This window comes from Haliotis cracherodii, unplaced genomic scaffold, assembly GCF_022045235.1.
Source record: "Haliotis cracherodii isolate W230 unplaced genomic scaffold, xgHalCrac1.p SCAF_5, whole genome shotgun sequence".
Classification (NCBI taxonomy): Eukaryota; Metazoa; Mollusca; class Gastropoda; order Lepetellida; family Haliotidae; genus Haliotis; species Haliotis cracherodii.
In genome coordinates, this window is record NW_027266308.1 from 838,359 (window position 1) to 855,340 (window position 16,982).

The 16,982-nt window shown below is 41.8% G+C and overlaps 1 protein-coding gene across 1 annotated transcript; it reads left to right on the forward strand.

Moving 5' to 3' along the window:
* Window positions 1-15,379: 15,379 nt before the first annotated feature.
* Window positions 15,380-16,741, forward strand: LOC139442220 (tryptophanase 1-like). The gene has a single exon (XM_071223003.1). The coding sequence runs from the start codon at window positions 15,380-15,382 to the stop codon at window positions 16,739-16,741; it is 1,362 nt and encodes a 453-aa protein (XP_071079104.1).
* Window positions 16,742-16,982: the final 241 nt, after the last annotated feature.

Below are 16,982 nucleotides of genomic sequence, written 5' to 3' on the forward strand. Positions count from 1 at the left end.
GCGCTAATATAATCTAGAGAGTGCAGTTCTTGATATTACTTTGAAACGTTTGGCCAAAACAGAAAGAGACTCCACAAAATCAGACAGCTTCACAAAATCAAACACAAATCAGCACCTTTAGAATACAGCACCACAACTTCTAGTGGGGACACGTCACTAAGACAAACGACCAGTTTTTGTTAGAATCAGTCGAACGGGATATCGCGACTACTTCGGTTTGTTAGTCCGACAGCTAACCGACAGAGCTAGATCCACACTGTCAAACTTATTTTAAATTTATCTAGTCATGCCTAAGACGTTACGGAAGTGAAAGGAAAGGGTCGGATAGGTGAGGGACACTAGCGAAGGTTACGGATAGGCATGGTGTCTCGTGACCCAGCCTACGGATGAGTGATCCTGATGCCATTTGGCACATACGTCCCCTACCGTAATCTACAAGATACCGAGTGCTGAGGAATGAGCCGATATGGCGCGAACTGAAATGCATGACATGGGTTTGAATAATTCGTCGGGCGATTTTGTGACAGAAAGGTGTGAGAGGGAACATAGTAAGGATAATGTGGATCACAGTAAGGAGTGAGTGAATGAATATTGTTTAACGCCGCTTTTAGCAATATCCCAGCAATATCACGGCGGGGATCACAGTGAGGAACGAGGAAGGCATTACCCCTATTCCACTAAGCGGCGCTCTGTGGCGCTCTTACAAATCGCCATACATCGCTATTTAGAGTGCTAAGATCTCCAAAAGCGTTACTGTATCGCTATCTGATCTCTAAATGATCTCCATGATCGTCAAGATTGCGGCCTGTCGACTGCCCTGCACAAAGATCCGTGGCGTTCTGTCCAGAAGGCCGTCAGATCACTACTTGATTGTCGAGATCGCCATCGGAGCGCTACTTGATCGCCAAGATCTTAATCAGAGCGCAACTTGATCGCCAAGGTCGTAATCAGAGCCCTATCGTATCACCTTAGAGCCGCCGTTCGCCGCGAAAGACTAGGACCTACCCCTCTGCTGCCAAGCATAGTTCTGATGAGCGCCTCAGAACGCTACGGGTTTTTATAGGATCGAACCCAAAATTCGGCGATCGGGTCGCAATAGGGCTCAATAGGTCACCTAGTTCGCTATCGGGTCAGAGTAGAGTGCATTAGATCGCAATGATCGCCATGGATCGCAAAAGGAGCGGGAACTGATCATGCAAGATCGCCATATCGCCATAGATCGCCATATTCCGCCACGTGTTATTTGGTTACGTGCAAGGGTCTTCAAGTCGCTATCGGATCGCATAGATCGCCTTTGGATCGCAACAGGAGCACTATCTGATCGTAATCAGATCGTAAGTTCCCCCAGATAAATGAAAAATGAGACCTATGGCGCTCTCTCAGAGCGCGTGGAGCGCAGAAGAGCATCGCCTAGTGGAATGGGGGAAGCATGGCTAGTGACGCTCGGTGGGCTTTTAAAATCATTACTGAACAATTGTAGCGGATGGAAGTGGCTTGTTTGAATGTTCCAGGACAGTTTCCAGTAGCCAAAATATTCTAAACTAAACCCTTTCATCCTGCTTTCTCGGGGTTTCGGGAATATTCCGCTAAAGAAACTAGTATGCACGAAACGGGTACCTAGGCCTCAGGATAGACGATCAGTGATGCCAGAGCCACTGACACAAAAACCGGAGCCTATAAATCTAATTGATTTCTTGCAAAATATGTCCCTCCAGAGACATTTGGATGTATGCAGCCTAAAAAACTGCATTCCTGTGTATAATAATGAACAGTAATTGCTCGAAAAATGTTATATGTATAATCGTTCCCATTTATAATCATTTTAGCACCATGAATTATGTTGAAACAAAAATATAAAATATGTTTAAAGTAAAAGTGCTTTCATAAACTAGCACTTACTATAAAATGCGCCGCTGCAGGCTATATTTAGCAAACAAATATTCAAAACTCTCAACACCGCTGAGCTTATTCAATGACATTGTGTGCACAGATGGATCACTGAGAGGAGTTCGCATTCTCAGACACCAGGACATTGTTTCGTCGGTGCAACCTTGCACACGTCCCATAGTATTATGACGTGTTTCTAAAATTTGTTGTGCTGTATTAACAATCTCAGAAAGAATTCAGTTTCGCATAATGCCCCACAACATTTCAATGTTCATTTATCTATACGAGCACCATTTCATCAAGGTTGTTCAATTATATGAACGTGACTTGGAAGCTCATAAGACTGTATGACAAGAAGGATCACTTCAACGCCACGCCAGCTCACCTCTGGACTAAGGCCTTGAAAGAATTAACTATGATGCATGCTCGATTGTACCTCCAATATGGGGAATGTAGACACAAACTGCTATAGCTGCAGGAATATTGCTCGACATAAAGGTGAAGTTGAAGGAATGTGAAAGTAATCCATCTTGTCATGCAGTCATACAGTGGATAGTTTCTTGTCATTCTGAATCTGTATGCATAGATATAAATATTAAACAGATGAGGCAGCTTCTCGAAGCCTGTTTCTAGCTGAGGGATATAACACATAAAAGCTTATACATGTATCTACACGTATTAATCATTTCATACTCCTGCTTCAATATGGCATTAGGATTTGAAGATATCTTGGTGTAGGGTGGTATTATTGTGGTGGACTATTCGAATTAAGTATCATTATTCAGATTTTCGGGTTTAATGTGTAACCAGTTATGTTCGTTCTTTGATGAAGAAAACATGTCATAACTGTTACATAATGTTATCATTTTAATAAAGATTCAGTAGCTGTTGCTTGTGTTTTCTTGAAGTGTCGAAATCTATTTTCAATGTGGCCTCACAGCCACCAAACCGTGTCCTGGTAGGACGTATTCAAATTTTTTTCTAATTGCAAACAACTTGCAACTGGCTGATATTTATCCGATAACCTTAGCGATATTGTTTCAATGACGAAGGTCACAGGACGGAGTGAAGCACACGTAGTGACCACATACACGTGTGATGGCACCGAATGTTCATGGTAGTAGAGACTGACGTGGATGTTGTAATGCAGCATAAATTGGTTCATATCCTGAGCTACAGCTTTTAAAAAAAAACTCTTTCATATACCTTCACTGATGAGCGCCACCAGTCAACCATCCTAACTACCTGATCAATTAGAATGTGACTCTCTTCATTGTGATCTTACAACCAATTTCAGTCACCTTACTTGTCGCTTCAAATGAATGGGTTTCTTCTTGGAAGATTTGACATAATCACTGTTTTGGTTGAGCGAAGCTCAGCAGGACATGAGCAGGGAGATGTTGTCTATTTGTCCACCTCGTCACGTGCTGATGCCGGAGCTTATGGTGTTTATTTGTCCACCTCGTCACGTGCTGATCCCGGAGCTTATGTTGTTTATTTATGTTGTTTATCTGTCTATGTCGTCAGAGACTGATACTGGAGCTTATGTTGTATATTTCTCCACAATGTTAGATGCTGATACTTTCATCAAATACATTAACTCACTAAAAAAAACGTCCAGTTTCTACCAACGCGAACGAAGCCGGAATTTCTTGGTTCGGTCGTAGCGCCATATCACGAGCTGTGTCCCTATCATGTCCCTCCTTCTGACCAATCAGATTCAACCTCTCATATCACTTGCATTTGTTTCAAACAAAATGGCGTCGCCCAGACGAAACTCTGTACGGCAGTTTCCGAACCTACTGTTGAATTCGTTACACTTTTGTGATTGGACTATGCGTAGATTCGTTAGTCCAGCCAAAATATAACTCAGCTGCCGCCTAGTTTGGCAAAGATGGAAACTGGACTTTCATAGCCGGTTAACTCCTTTCCCTCGGGAAGTTGATCGAACGGTTATAAAGCACACTCGGTATAGACAAAACGACAGCTCAAGTTTCTCCCCCTTAAAACAGCTGAACATCTCTAATGGGTACTGTCAGTCCCTGTAAGAGAAGTTATTAACCCTAACTGAGTACACACACTGACAGACAAAAATGAGTTTGCAATTATACTGTTTTTAATTCTTATTTTAAGACGTAAAGTATGATCGGAAATCCTACCGGGCTCACTTTCAGGATTATTAGTGAGTGAGTAAGGTTTTACGCCGCTTTTAGCAATATTCCAAAAATGGGCTTCACACATTGTAACCATGTCGGGAACTGATCCCGGGTCTAAGGCGTGACGAGCGAACGCTTTAACCTCTAGGCTACCCGACCGCCCCTTCAGGGTTATTAAACACCAGTATAAGTTCAAATGGGCGCAGATACAATGTTGGATGCACACTATGTTTTTTTTTATTCAACTTTTACAGGAACGAATCTACAATAGTTATTTCCCGACTGCTTGCTTGATGTCATACTTTTCCTTTAACTTGCAATATTGTCGCTTGAAAGGTCAAGGTCGCTGCTTTAGTGAAGTAAAGTAACACTAACAGGTCGGTACCGGTATTGACTGTTAAACAAAGTGCGTCAAAACCTTTCACCATCACAAACATAACAACATTTGATTTGTTCTTTAAGAAAACAACCCCCCAAAATGCATACATCTTCTTATATAATATGATGTACCCATAGGAACTGGTTCTTATTCCCATGGATCTTGAGTGAGTGAGTTAAAACTTAACGTCACATTGACAATATTCAAAGCATATTGTGACGGATCTCGAACACACTATGCACACATCTTGCAGGCATCAAGATTGTTTTCGTATTATTGGATGAACACACACATTTTATATCAAGACAATTAATCATATTGACAGAAAATCAGGAGGAGCCTCAATCATTATATTCCGGACATGCAAGAGTACATGTTCTTGATGTTCTAAAGCCTTTCCTAAGTTTCTGAATGCTGATGGATGGATGGATGGATGGATGGTTGGTTGGATGGATGGTTGGTTGGTTGGATGGATGGTTGGATGGGTGCGTGCGTGCGTGCGTGCGTGCGTGCATGTTTGTTTGTTTAACGTCGCAATATTCTAGCTATATGAAAGAGGTGTGAAAATAATCGAGTCTCGATCAGACAATCCAGTGATTGAAATCATGAACATCGATCAACGCAATTGGGATGCCGAATGGTCGGTGTTCGGCTTTAAACCCTTGACCCTCGTCTTGGCGCAATATGCGCATACCAAATATGTCCATCCATCTGTGTAGAGACATACTGTATATAACGTAACACTTTACCCTTCTGAAGATAAAAAAACACCATACTTTTATTTTCAATCTATTCGGGCCGATCATTGCCGTCGGGCTTTGATAAGTAACTGTGTGATGCATTGTTACCCCCTCTCCTTATCTACATGGTAGCTTTGCGGTACTCGTGCGAGGTATCGGGTACTTGTGACATGCAATGAAGGGGGGTATGCGCGTAATACGACGTTGATTGTTTTCACCCTGGAGTTCCAGGCTATGCATTATTTGGAAGCTTGACCATTGTTGCTGCTAGGTGACTATTTTGACTCCTGCTATTACATTTTACACTGTCATTGCAAATATACTGCCAATTGTTGTACTGTCACCTTCTTGTGTACTGCCATGGCAATTGCTGTGCAGTTATCATTCCGACTGTTTCATAAGCACGTGTTTATGAAACACAATCAAATAATGACGTTACCAGGTTTTCGCTAAAAAGGTGAGCTTATCATGCCCAAACGATGGCAACGATCACAAACACACGCAAAGGCAAATCAAGTTTTCACCTGAAAAGAACATTGGAACGTACACGTATGGTACAAGTAACATTGCACCATTGGAAACATGGCCTGTGTGGCTGTCTTGTTTTATACAATGATTACTGAAGGGTATATCGTACCAAAGAGTGATTGTTTCGCTATACAAATTTTGAATATACAAGCGTGTCCTTTCAGAAATCACCGCAAACGGCCTTGATCTAAATCTGCATTTATTCCACAATTTTTATCAATATGATATATATGTACGAGGCGAAAAAGTAGTCCCAGCGTGATCATTCTAGGGTTACCTCAATCGGCCTTGATCTAGATCTGAAATCATACCCTGGTTTGATCAAAATAAAGACGTATGTACGATGCGAAAAAGTAGTACCAGCGTGACCATTCAAGGATTACCTATATAAGGACATGGTTAAACGCCTGTACTGGCGCCGTGATGACAAAGCATTACACCACTCTCAAAAGATAGTTTGCACATCACGAGACCGGACTTTGTAAAGAAACGCGAGTATTACTACTATCAGAGCAGACTGGCATCACGCAAGCCTTTCCGTGTGAGTTACATATTGTTTGTGCATAATTACAAAGATATGATACGACAACTGCAACAGTGAGGATGGCAACTTATACTTACACACATCTTCCCGAGGAAAGGGAGTTAACTGACTGTAAAAGTCCAGTTTCCACCCTTGCCGATCTAGGCTGGGATTATGGAGTTATATTTTGGCTGAAGTAGCGAGTCTATGCCTGGACCAATCAAAATCGCGTTACGAAATCGACATCCGGTTCGTAAACAACATGGATTTCAACGTGCAGATTTCGGTCGACTGAAGGATTTGCAAAGGATGTTTACCGTCAACTGGGCATCGACAGATATTTTCCAAATCTTTTCATGCGTTTAATCAATGTGCTAACGTGATTTGATGCACTTCGCGAGGAAAGATACGTTTTATTACAATATAGATCTTGATCATTGACGAGATCGTCTTGACTGGATCCCGCCATTTTGTTTGAATCGTAATCCTCCTGGTGGCGCTACGATCGAGCCCAGAAATTCCAGCCTATTTCGACAAGGGTGTCAGTCAGGTAACTCCCTTATCAAAGTCACCGTATCGCTAGCTCTCCATAAAGGCTTCGATGACAGAGCGATTAGCCGTACACCCAAAGAAATTGAAGGACAAATACGCAAATGGAAATAGCTCCTCACTTTTTAGGATATTTTTGCAATAAAAGTTGACCATTTCATGATCTATATTTATCTGAATGTGCAGACACTTCAAAAAGTGAGTGAGTGAGTGATTTGGGTTCAACGACGCTTTTAACAGTATTCCAGTTATATCACGACGCGTCAGCTTAATGTGGAAGGAAAGCCCGAAGTGATGCAGGTCTCAGACGTTTACCACTTCGGTGAAACGCAAGAGCACGGGTATGGTGCTGACAAACCTAGAAACATAATCGGGGCGAACCGGGATTCGAACCCACAATCATAGGTTTCTGGTGTGCCCAAGGGACGCAACTCTGCATAGCGAATCGCGGCGCCAAAGACGACTGGGCCATCCGTGCCCCCTTCAAAAGCTGAGCCAGATAAATGAACTGTGCATGATGTAATACGTCCCATCTCGCTGGGCTGTGACAAAGGTACTGGATTGATCGCGAGGAACTCTGGGTAAGAGAGTAACTAAACTCCGTGCAACCGTTGACGCTTTTCGCTATACTCTCTTCACGAAAATTTGCAAATATAACGCAAGTCCTCCCAAAACAAAAAACAGTATCATATCATAAAAGAATTTGTTGTGTCTTTCGCTCGTATACGTATTTTACCATGGCTGATCAATCCTCAGAGCACTTGGAGTGATATTGATACTGTGGCCTAGTGGAGATAACTCGAATTAACGTAGTGAGTGAGTAAAAAATCCTCAAATCAGTAACAATTGCAGCAAAAAGGCTTTGACACAATATTGATAACCGCATTTAGAATATATAACATCTGTCGACAATGGATTATCACAGAGTTGTAGATCAAGCTAGTATCTAAAGGTTAAAAAGGTAAAAAGATATTCATAACAATACAATGTAAAAACTAGCTACAGATCACTAACAACCACAGGCCACCACTCCAGAGACTATGGGGACTCACGGTACTGATTACATAGTATACCACGTGAATATGGACAGTCTTTCATACGAAATATGTGTGTAAGGTTGCAATTATTTCTATATTTTGTATATACTAAGTTCCACTTAAGCGTGATCTAATTATTATGCTTGTGCAACGTCAGCAACCCCTTTCTGGTTTCAAACAGCCAAAAAATAATTCGTCCATAAATCTGAAAATGTGAATCATTAGCCTATCATTTATGTTTGTTTGTTTGTTTGTTTGTTTGTTCTTTAACGCTGCACTCAAAAATATTCCAGGTGTTTCCACATAATCATCTTAATTTATCAATTTAATGAAATCGACAAAAATGGTTTCAGCCAATGAAGTTATTTCCGCCTACGCATTCGTATAGGCGATGCTTCCACGTTTACGCTGTTTTCGTCTATGGTTTCATTCAGAACCAAGCAAATATCCCTGGTCATCAACAATGTTTGACATGACGTGTATGGAACATATTTGTTAAATAAGTAATAAAATTGAGGGACACATATATAAATATTGCTAATATGCAAACTACAGAGGTATTTTATTTTGACTTGTACCATACGTCCCAATGTTTTTTTCAGGTGCACGATTGTTTTGCCTTTGCATGTGTTTCTGACGGTTCCATCGGTGAGGCAAGATACGCTCACCTTTTCGCGATCTTCTGGTTTCGTCACAACTTGATAGTGATCCATAAACACATGTTCATACCATCTCTTATTTAGCAGATATGTCATGATTACCGAAAGGGTTTTATTGCGTGTAGTTCCATGACCCCGTCCCATGTACTCCATCAATCTTCCCATTTGTATCCTTTTTCTTTCTGTGCAATGTAAACAAACAAACTACATTTGACAACTCCGTTACCCCGGGCCACGTGGGTGTGGTATGTTGGGGCTTATGTCTATTGTTGATACAATATTTTGTAATAACACAAATAACTTCAATATACAAATATGAACTGTAAATTTCAAAATATTGAGAAAAATAAGGTTTGTTTTGTCAGCCAACAGTTCGTGTTATTTATCGATATGTGACGAATTCGTCCATCAAAGCAGATACTTTTCCCCTTTTATTACAAGTACTCAAAGTGATTAAGCAGTTGTTTGACATTGTGCAAATGGATATTTACATATACAACACCAAAATGAATTGTAAACCTGATCGTGCAGATGGTGCAAATTGGGAACTTGATAAATAAATGAAATATTTTTTATTTATTATTCACATTATCATGCATCAGTGAATACTTCAACCAGATGCCACATACAACGTCAAATTAATAATATTGAGAAAACCCGATATTGTTTTATCAGCCAGAAGTTTGTGTTATTTATTAATATTTGAAGTATTCATCCATCAAACCAGATGTTGTATTTTTTTACTATTAAATGCAAATAATGTAAATCATTCTGCAGCAGTACCCAGACGTTACATACAACGTCGTCAACTTATGTATTTCCCAGAAGCATAACCAGAAGAAATATGACAAATAGCAAGGTTGTCAGTACAGTAAAAGAGGAAATTTAAAGTTTTGTACTGAGGATATGCAGTACTTGAATGCCATCCCCCGTAAACACCCGCTATCAGCTATGGGTGACATTATCAACCAACATCCAATTCCTACAGTTTGGAACATCATTGTGGTTTTGACATGCAGCATATGCGAATCAAAAGGAAATGAAAACATATGTACACACAAAGAAATCCAAATGTATTTCCTCATGAGTGAAAGAAAGAGGTAGGTTTAACGCCGCTTTGAACAGTGTTCCCTATACATCACAGTTTAAATAGGGTGGAAAGCCCGCAGTGATTTAGGTCTTAGACGTTTCGCATTTTGGTGAAACCCGGCCACGAGCGCAGGTATGGTGCTGACAATCCTGGAAGCATAACCTGGATGGGCCGGGATTGTAACCCACGATCATAGGTTCCTGGTGAACTCAAGGGATGCCCCTCTGCACAACTTTGCTACTGAGGATTGAAACAACTGAATGCACTTATGCTCGGCGTAAAAGCCGTCGTTTGACGACCGAAGAATTTGGCATACGCATGCATGCATGCTTGAAACTGGGTTAACACGCCACGTTGCGAACGTCTTTGGTGTCAGCCAGGGCATGGAATCGTTTGGATCAGCTATTCAACGACCTGCAGGTGGTCGATCGACAGCATCCTACCGCACAGCTCGAAGAGTGAGTGAGTGAGTTGGGTTTAACGCCGCTTTTAACAGTATTACAGTTATATCACGGCGCGTCAGCTTAATGTTGGAGGAAAGCCCGAAGTGATGCAGTGATGCAGGACGTTTACCACTTCGGTGAAACCCACGAGCACAGGTATGGTGCTGACAAAACTAGAAACATAATCGGGGCGAACCGGGATTCGAACCCACAATCATAGGTTTCTGGCGTGCCCAAGGGACGCAACTCTGCACAGCGAATCGCGGCGCCTTAGACGACTGGGCCACCCGTGCCCCCCACAGCTCGAAGACAGGTTCCTCCTGATGGCAACAGGACGTCATCACTTCGTGACTGTCACCGGACTCACAAATGACCTGCAAAACGTTTCTACAGTGTGTTATCGCCTGAGGCTGATCCTTCAGTCACGGAGGGCATGCATTCGCATCCCACTGACCCGATATCACAGGCACGCACGTTTGGATTGAGCTGAAGATTACGTCAGTTGGACAGAGCAGGACAGAGCTCCAGTTCCTTCCACTGGTGAATCGAGATACTACCTAGACTTCACAAATCGTGGTGCCGGAGTGTCCTGAGATTTCAGGATTACAACGTAGCCGAACAAGACACTATGGAGGGATGAGAACTGTAAAGTTGGATGAAGAAGGGATGGCATTCTTGGCGCGTACGTGAGACCGTATCCCGGTGAAACTCGACCGGACTTCATCCTCATAGACGATACCGCACGATCTAATCGTGCCAGGGAAGTTGATGCCTACTTAGAGCAGGAGACTATGGTCCGCATGGATTGACCAGCCCGGTCACCACACCACAACGCTACGAACACATGTGGAACGAGCTACAGTGGTACCATTTATAAAGTCTGATTTTATGATATTCACCTAGCTCAAACAGTTGTCAAGCTTCCATAATAGGCCTAATCTGGCTATCCAGGGTGAAAAGATTATCTTAATACAACCGCTGGTCTTGAAATGTGATATGAGACTGCTGTGTATGTTCAATAGTAATGCATTCCTGACAACTAATTATTGTTAAAACACCATGCTATTGACTACTGAATCTAAACATAAACAATGTAATATAAATACAACGCTGTTAAACAATCTTCCATTTATGTCCAGTTGATGATGAGCCTAAACAGTCTGACTGTGTCAGAATCACATAAACCTTCTTTGCTGCAATTATTATTATTTACAGATATAGAAATGCAGCAAAGAGGGTTTCGGTGATTCTGGTAGAATTAGACTGGTTAGGCTCATCATCAGCTCAGAGCCCTTGCCCCCTCTAAACGCAGCCCAGACAGCCTATCGGACTTTTCTCAGGAAGCGCTGCCTAGTCAAACCCAGACAGAACTTTTCAGAGAATTTGAAGACTCCCCAACACTGCAGCCTTCTGCATTACCCAGATTGTCAGAAGCGATGTATTCCTGGTAGCAAACCCAGGTACTCTCTTAATGTCAGTCAACAGTTTGGGAGGTACCAAACCTTAGGCACCAAGAGGGAAGCGTGACATTTCGAAAAGCAAGGTCCAAATATTTGCCATAATTTTCCTCAATCTTGTCAATCACGTTAGCGTCAAAAGGGACAGAAAATTCAATAATGTGAAGGATTTCAATGGATTTATCCAAAACGACAAGATCATGTTTGTTGGCCTTGTCGTCTGAGGCTGTATACGGGCCTATTCCAAAAAAATTGTATTGATAATTTTCCATGACGCCCTCTACATATTCTGGGTCGTACCATGAATGACCTCTGTGTCAATACTACAAGCATGGCGAAGAGGGTAATGAAATGATCGAGTCACTCCATCAAGATACCTCTATTTGTGCCAAAGCTGGGCATCAACTTACAATGTGTTGGCCAGTCTCATTAAATTCATTACATAATCTAATTTTCATATTCACATTTTGATGCAAAATCACACATTGACGGTTTCGAGTGGGAATTGACTGGTCATGAGCAGCAAACTGAAAGCCTTCTGCTTCACTTCTCAGGCCAGCCGACCTCATCCAAGCGAAGGACTCTGTAGGATTGCTACCCTTCTCAACACACTGCACATAAAATCGATGCAGTGGTCGTTGAAAAACTTGGCCTGGGCCGATTCGATACCGCACTTCACTTGTCTGACACTCATTTCTGTAACATCCAGCAGTACAGAACCATCAACAAAATTAATACACACATAAGGATTATGTCCCACATCCTTGGCTCGTTTATGAAAAAGGTGGAATGCCTTGCTTTCACCATGAGTCTTGACATGCTTCAAAAGAGGATCATCAGACAAATAAATGTGTGCAAAAGTGCTCGTGAAGAGCCCAAACGTTAATGAAACCACGCTCTCCCATAGTGATTGGTAAATATAAGCGATTGAGGGAAGAGCGAGGGTGGTGGGATCTATTGTCTGATATGATTCTTCGTGTAAGGGTGTCAATGCCCTGAATTTCTTGTTTCATCCACTCAACAACACCAAAAGAATATGAAAAGAATAGGACGGGTACAGCATAAGTGCTTGTGTCTTTAACTTTTTTTGCGAGCGTTCAGCTCTGAACTCTAGATGTTGTTAGATAAGTGAGGAGTGAGTATGGTTTTACCCCGCTTTTACCGACATTCCAGCAATATCACGGCAGGGGACACCAAAAATGGGCTTCACACATTGTACTGTAAGTGGAATAATGTTGTTCAGTTTGGGAAGGTTTCTTTGAAGCATAACTGATGTGATGGCCATCTTGCAAAAGCAATCCCGCTATACCTGACTTAATAGCATCGAATTGTGACGCCTCTGCACTGAAATCAGGATGTATCAAAACAGGGTTTGACGTCAAGATCAACTTGAGCCTTTCAAAAGATTCCTGATGTGGCGACTGCCAACAGTAAACACGCTTTTCAACAATACGACTGAGAGGCATAATAAAATCTGATAAATTTGGAATAAACCTCTGAAAGTACGTTGCAGGACCTACCAACGAACGAAACTCTTCCCACGAAGTCGGAACCGTAAACTGCTTGATTGCATCTGAACCTTTCTTACCCGGACTAACACCGGAAGCAGAAATCTCATAACCAAGACACTTTCCATGAAGAAGAAACATTTGTTGTCTGGCCTCAGAGTAACACCAGTAGATGCACATTTTTCAAATACCTGTCGCATAGTATTCAAATGCTCATCAGCTGTTGGGGAATGGACCAACACATCGTCCAAATACAACAATACATGATCACGAGTTAAGCCACCTAGTACTACATGCATCTATGAGCTTTGTGAACACTGCCATCAGTAACCAGATTTCTAAAGTCGGCTGACTTTTCCTTCGGCTTCAACACTATCTCCTCAAACCTACACATAAAGTCCAATCTTAGCAACAAATGGTCATCACAAACATCCATCACAAGGAATCTACAATCATAGATATCACCACTAATCTGTATAGTGGTATCGAACCGATAACGCACAAAGAACCAGACAGATCAGTAATCACCATTTGGAAAAGCTCTCTAGAGCAAAGACACATTTATGCACGAGACGCTCGCTCCACTATCTACGACTGCAGTGAAAGACTCGCTACCAAGACGGATTTGGGTGGTTGGTGAATTTTGAGGATTTGGGGAAAAGTTGCTGTTGGTATCTGAAGAAACACAGTGTACCGGGGATTTATCTGGACATTCATTCGCAATATATCCATATTTTCGAGAGTTATAACACCGAACGTTTCTGTACCTTGACTTATCACTTGACCCTGAATCACAACCGTCATCTGCTGCTGATTTTGAAAAACTATATCTGCTGCGACTATTTGATGAACCTAAATATCGTTTTTTCTTGTAACACTGTCGCTTTTCTTGCAATAATTTCACTTGATAAGAAACACAGACTTATCATTGTCCTCACACAGAGAACCCACAAGACGTCTAGCTATGTCTACTAGAGCATCAAAGTTTGGAGATTTAGATAGCTGACAAATAGCAATGTTCAGTTGTTCTAAACCACGTAACTTTTTCTCAGATGCCCAATTAAGGACCCAAACTTTCATTTCAAAGTTGTAGTAGTAGTAGTAGTGGTGGTAGTAGTATATATATATTTTTTAAATTGTTCCATTTAACAAACAAATTGTTCATTTAACTGTTAAGGAACCAAAGGTAAGAGCAAAATAATATATACGCAACACAAACACAAACAACATTATTAAAATTTAGTTATCGTTCAATTATCATCCTACAAGTTTCTACATTCTTTCATTGTCTAATTATCACGTTCTCAGCAAAATTCATGGTAGTTGAATATTGGCTAACGTTGTGAATGCCATACGTTGTATTTGGTTTGATTTGGTTGAAATGACATCCACCGAGGCAAAGAGAAACTGCTTGTGCTGGTAATGAGTTACCTGTCAGTTCAGCGTCAATTGATCTGGTGGAAGGGACGGATGCCAGCTTAACGATTGCAGAAACATCAAGCCTTCAGTCTCCTCAATACATTGAAAGGTAGGTTAACTTTTCTACTTTGTAAAGCGTTCTATGTAGACTTAATTGTCATCCCATGTAAATGGCTGTACGAAATTAGAGATTTTCGTTTGTAATGAAAAAAAACCATGATTTATTTTTCACTTAAACTGTAGCCAGAACACTCTGGTCCTCAGGCGAATCACGTATAGGAAACATGTTATGTAAATGTCAACGCCAGGGAATAGTAAGGCTCTGAAACAGATTCTCTAATGCGCAAAATGTAAAATAGCGATGACATGTGATTGTGTTTCTAGGTCTGTCAGCACCATACCTATGCTCGTGGATTTCCCCATAGTGGTAAACGTCTGAGACATGCATCACTTCGGGCTTTCCTGCCACATTAAGCTGACACTCCGTGATATAACTCGAATGATGTTAAAACCCAACTCACTCACTCACTCATTAAGAAATACATTTGGATTTCTTTGTGTATAAATATGTTTATGTTTATATTACCTTTTGATTCGCATATGCTGCATGTTAAAACCACAATTATGTTCAAAACTCTTCTCGTACCTTTAAGAAAAAGTCCCAAAATGAAATTACATTTGTTTTGTGGAACGTGCCCTGGTCTGGATTAATGAAACAAACGATTTGGGCACGGACGTTTCAGTGTCAGCACATTCGAGGTGTTGGATCCCTTTACCCCTTGCATGGAATACAGCAATTCAGAAAATGAGTGAGTGAGTGAGTATAGTTTTACACCGCTTTTAGCACTATTCCAGTAATGTCATGGCAGGGGAAACCAGAAATGGGATCCACACCCGGAATCGAACCCAGGTTTTCGGCGTGACGAGTGAACGCTTCAACCACTAGGCTACCTGACCGGTCCTTCAGAAAATAAAGTGACAGTAAATACTATTTTCTTTCACAGATGGCGTTTATGGAACCTTTTCGAATCAAAATGGTAGATCCTTTACCTCAAATTACCAAAGAAGAGCGGATTGAAATATTGCGTAAAATAAACTATAACCCTCTGCAGTTAAGCGATGATGAAATCAACTTTGACCTCTGGACCGATTCCGGCACAGCAGCAATGAGTCATCACCAATGGGCTGCCATGGTAACAGCGCATGAAGGGTCTATCAATCCCGATAGTTTTTACAAATTTGAAGACACCATCAGATCAATCACAGGTTTCTCCCATGTGTTCCCTGTTCATCAAGGAAGGGCTGCGGAACACCTACTGTTCTCCATTCATTCAAAGCCTGGGTTCTCTATCTTCAGCAACACAATGTACACCACAGGTCGTAACATCGCCAAGAGGCTTGGGGCTTTGGCAAAGGATCTTCCCTGCAAACTTATCAGTGGTGATTGTTTTAATGGCAACATCGATTGTGAGAGACTCGAACAAGAATTAGCTCAGATTGAGTCAGGTAATGCTATGGTTGTCTTGACCCTGACCAGCAATCACCAAGCGGGCCAACCAGTATCCATGGCAAACATAAAGCGTACTTCTGAGATCTGCAAAAGATACCATATCCATCTATATATGGATGGATGTCGTTTTGAGGAAAATGCATATTTCATTAAAATAAGAGAGAAATCGTATGAAGATATGTCAGCCAGGGCCATAGCATTTGAGATGTGTTCCTATTTTGATGGCATATACTTTTCAGCCAAAAAAGATGCAATGTGCAGCATAGGTGGATGTTTTGCCACGAAATCAGTAGACCTTAAAGGCAAATTTGAAGAAATGGTGGAAGCGTTTGAAGGAAGGCGACGCTACGGTGGCTTAGCTGGAAGAGACCTAAATGCTGTTGCAATTGGTCTGACAGAAGGGCTTGAAGACCGCTACTTGAAGTACAGAACTGAAAGCTTGTCCATGTTTGGTGACATCTTGAAGAAGGCCGGGGTCCCATTAGTAGAGCCAGTAGGAAGTGCCATCTACATCAACGCTGCCAAATGTTTACCCCACATTCCCACAGAACAGTATCCAGCTTGGACCCTGCACTGTGCTCTGTATGTAGAAGGTGGCATACGGTGTAATTATCTGGGTCATCCCATGGAATACGATGACAGCAACGAGCGAGAGAACCCTCGACCTCAACATTTCCTGAGAATATGTCTTCCTAGAAGAGCCTATACTTTGTCTCATATGCTTCACATCGGCGAGGTATTTGAACGGGTTATCGCAAAACGCGAACACTATTCTGGAATGCGCATAGCAAAATATTGTAAGGCCACGTCTCTAATTTCCCTGGAGCCTGTTAAAGCCTGTTTCATAGATGAGTAAAGGGATTATTCCTTTCTCTGTATTTTCGCCCCAAGATGGATACTACATATTCAAGTATTTTGTGTCAACGACGGGGCTCTTTTTTCCGTGCACCAGGTTCATGTTGGCTCGGGGGACACTCTATGCCAGCCGGTGTTGTATCAGACTGGCTACTTTGCTCTGGCGATATAGAAGCTAAATCAGCCAACCTACTCTTGAAGACATTCAAAACACTATCAACGAAGAGATTCGCGCCGTCACA

Coding starts and splice junctions, on each gene's coding strand:
- LOC139442220 (XM_071223003.1), top strand. CDS start 15,380: ATGGCGTTTATGGAACCTTTTCGAATCAAAATGGTAGATCCTTTACCT.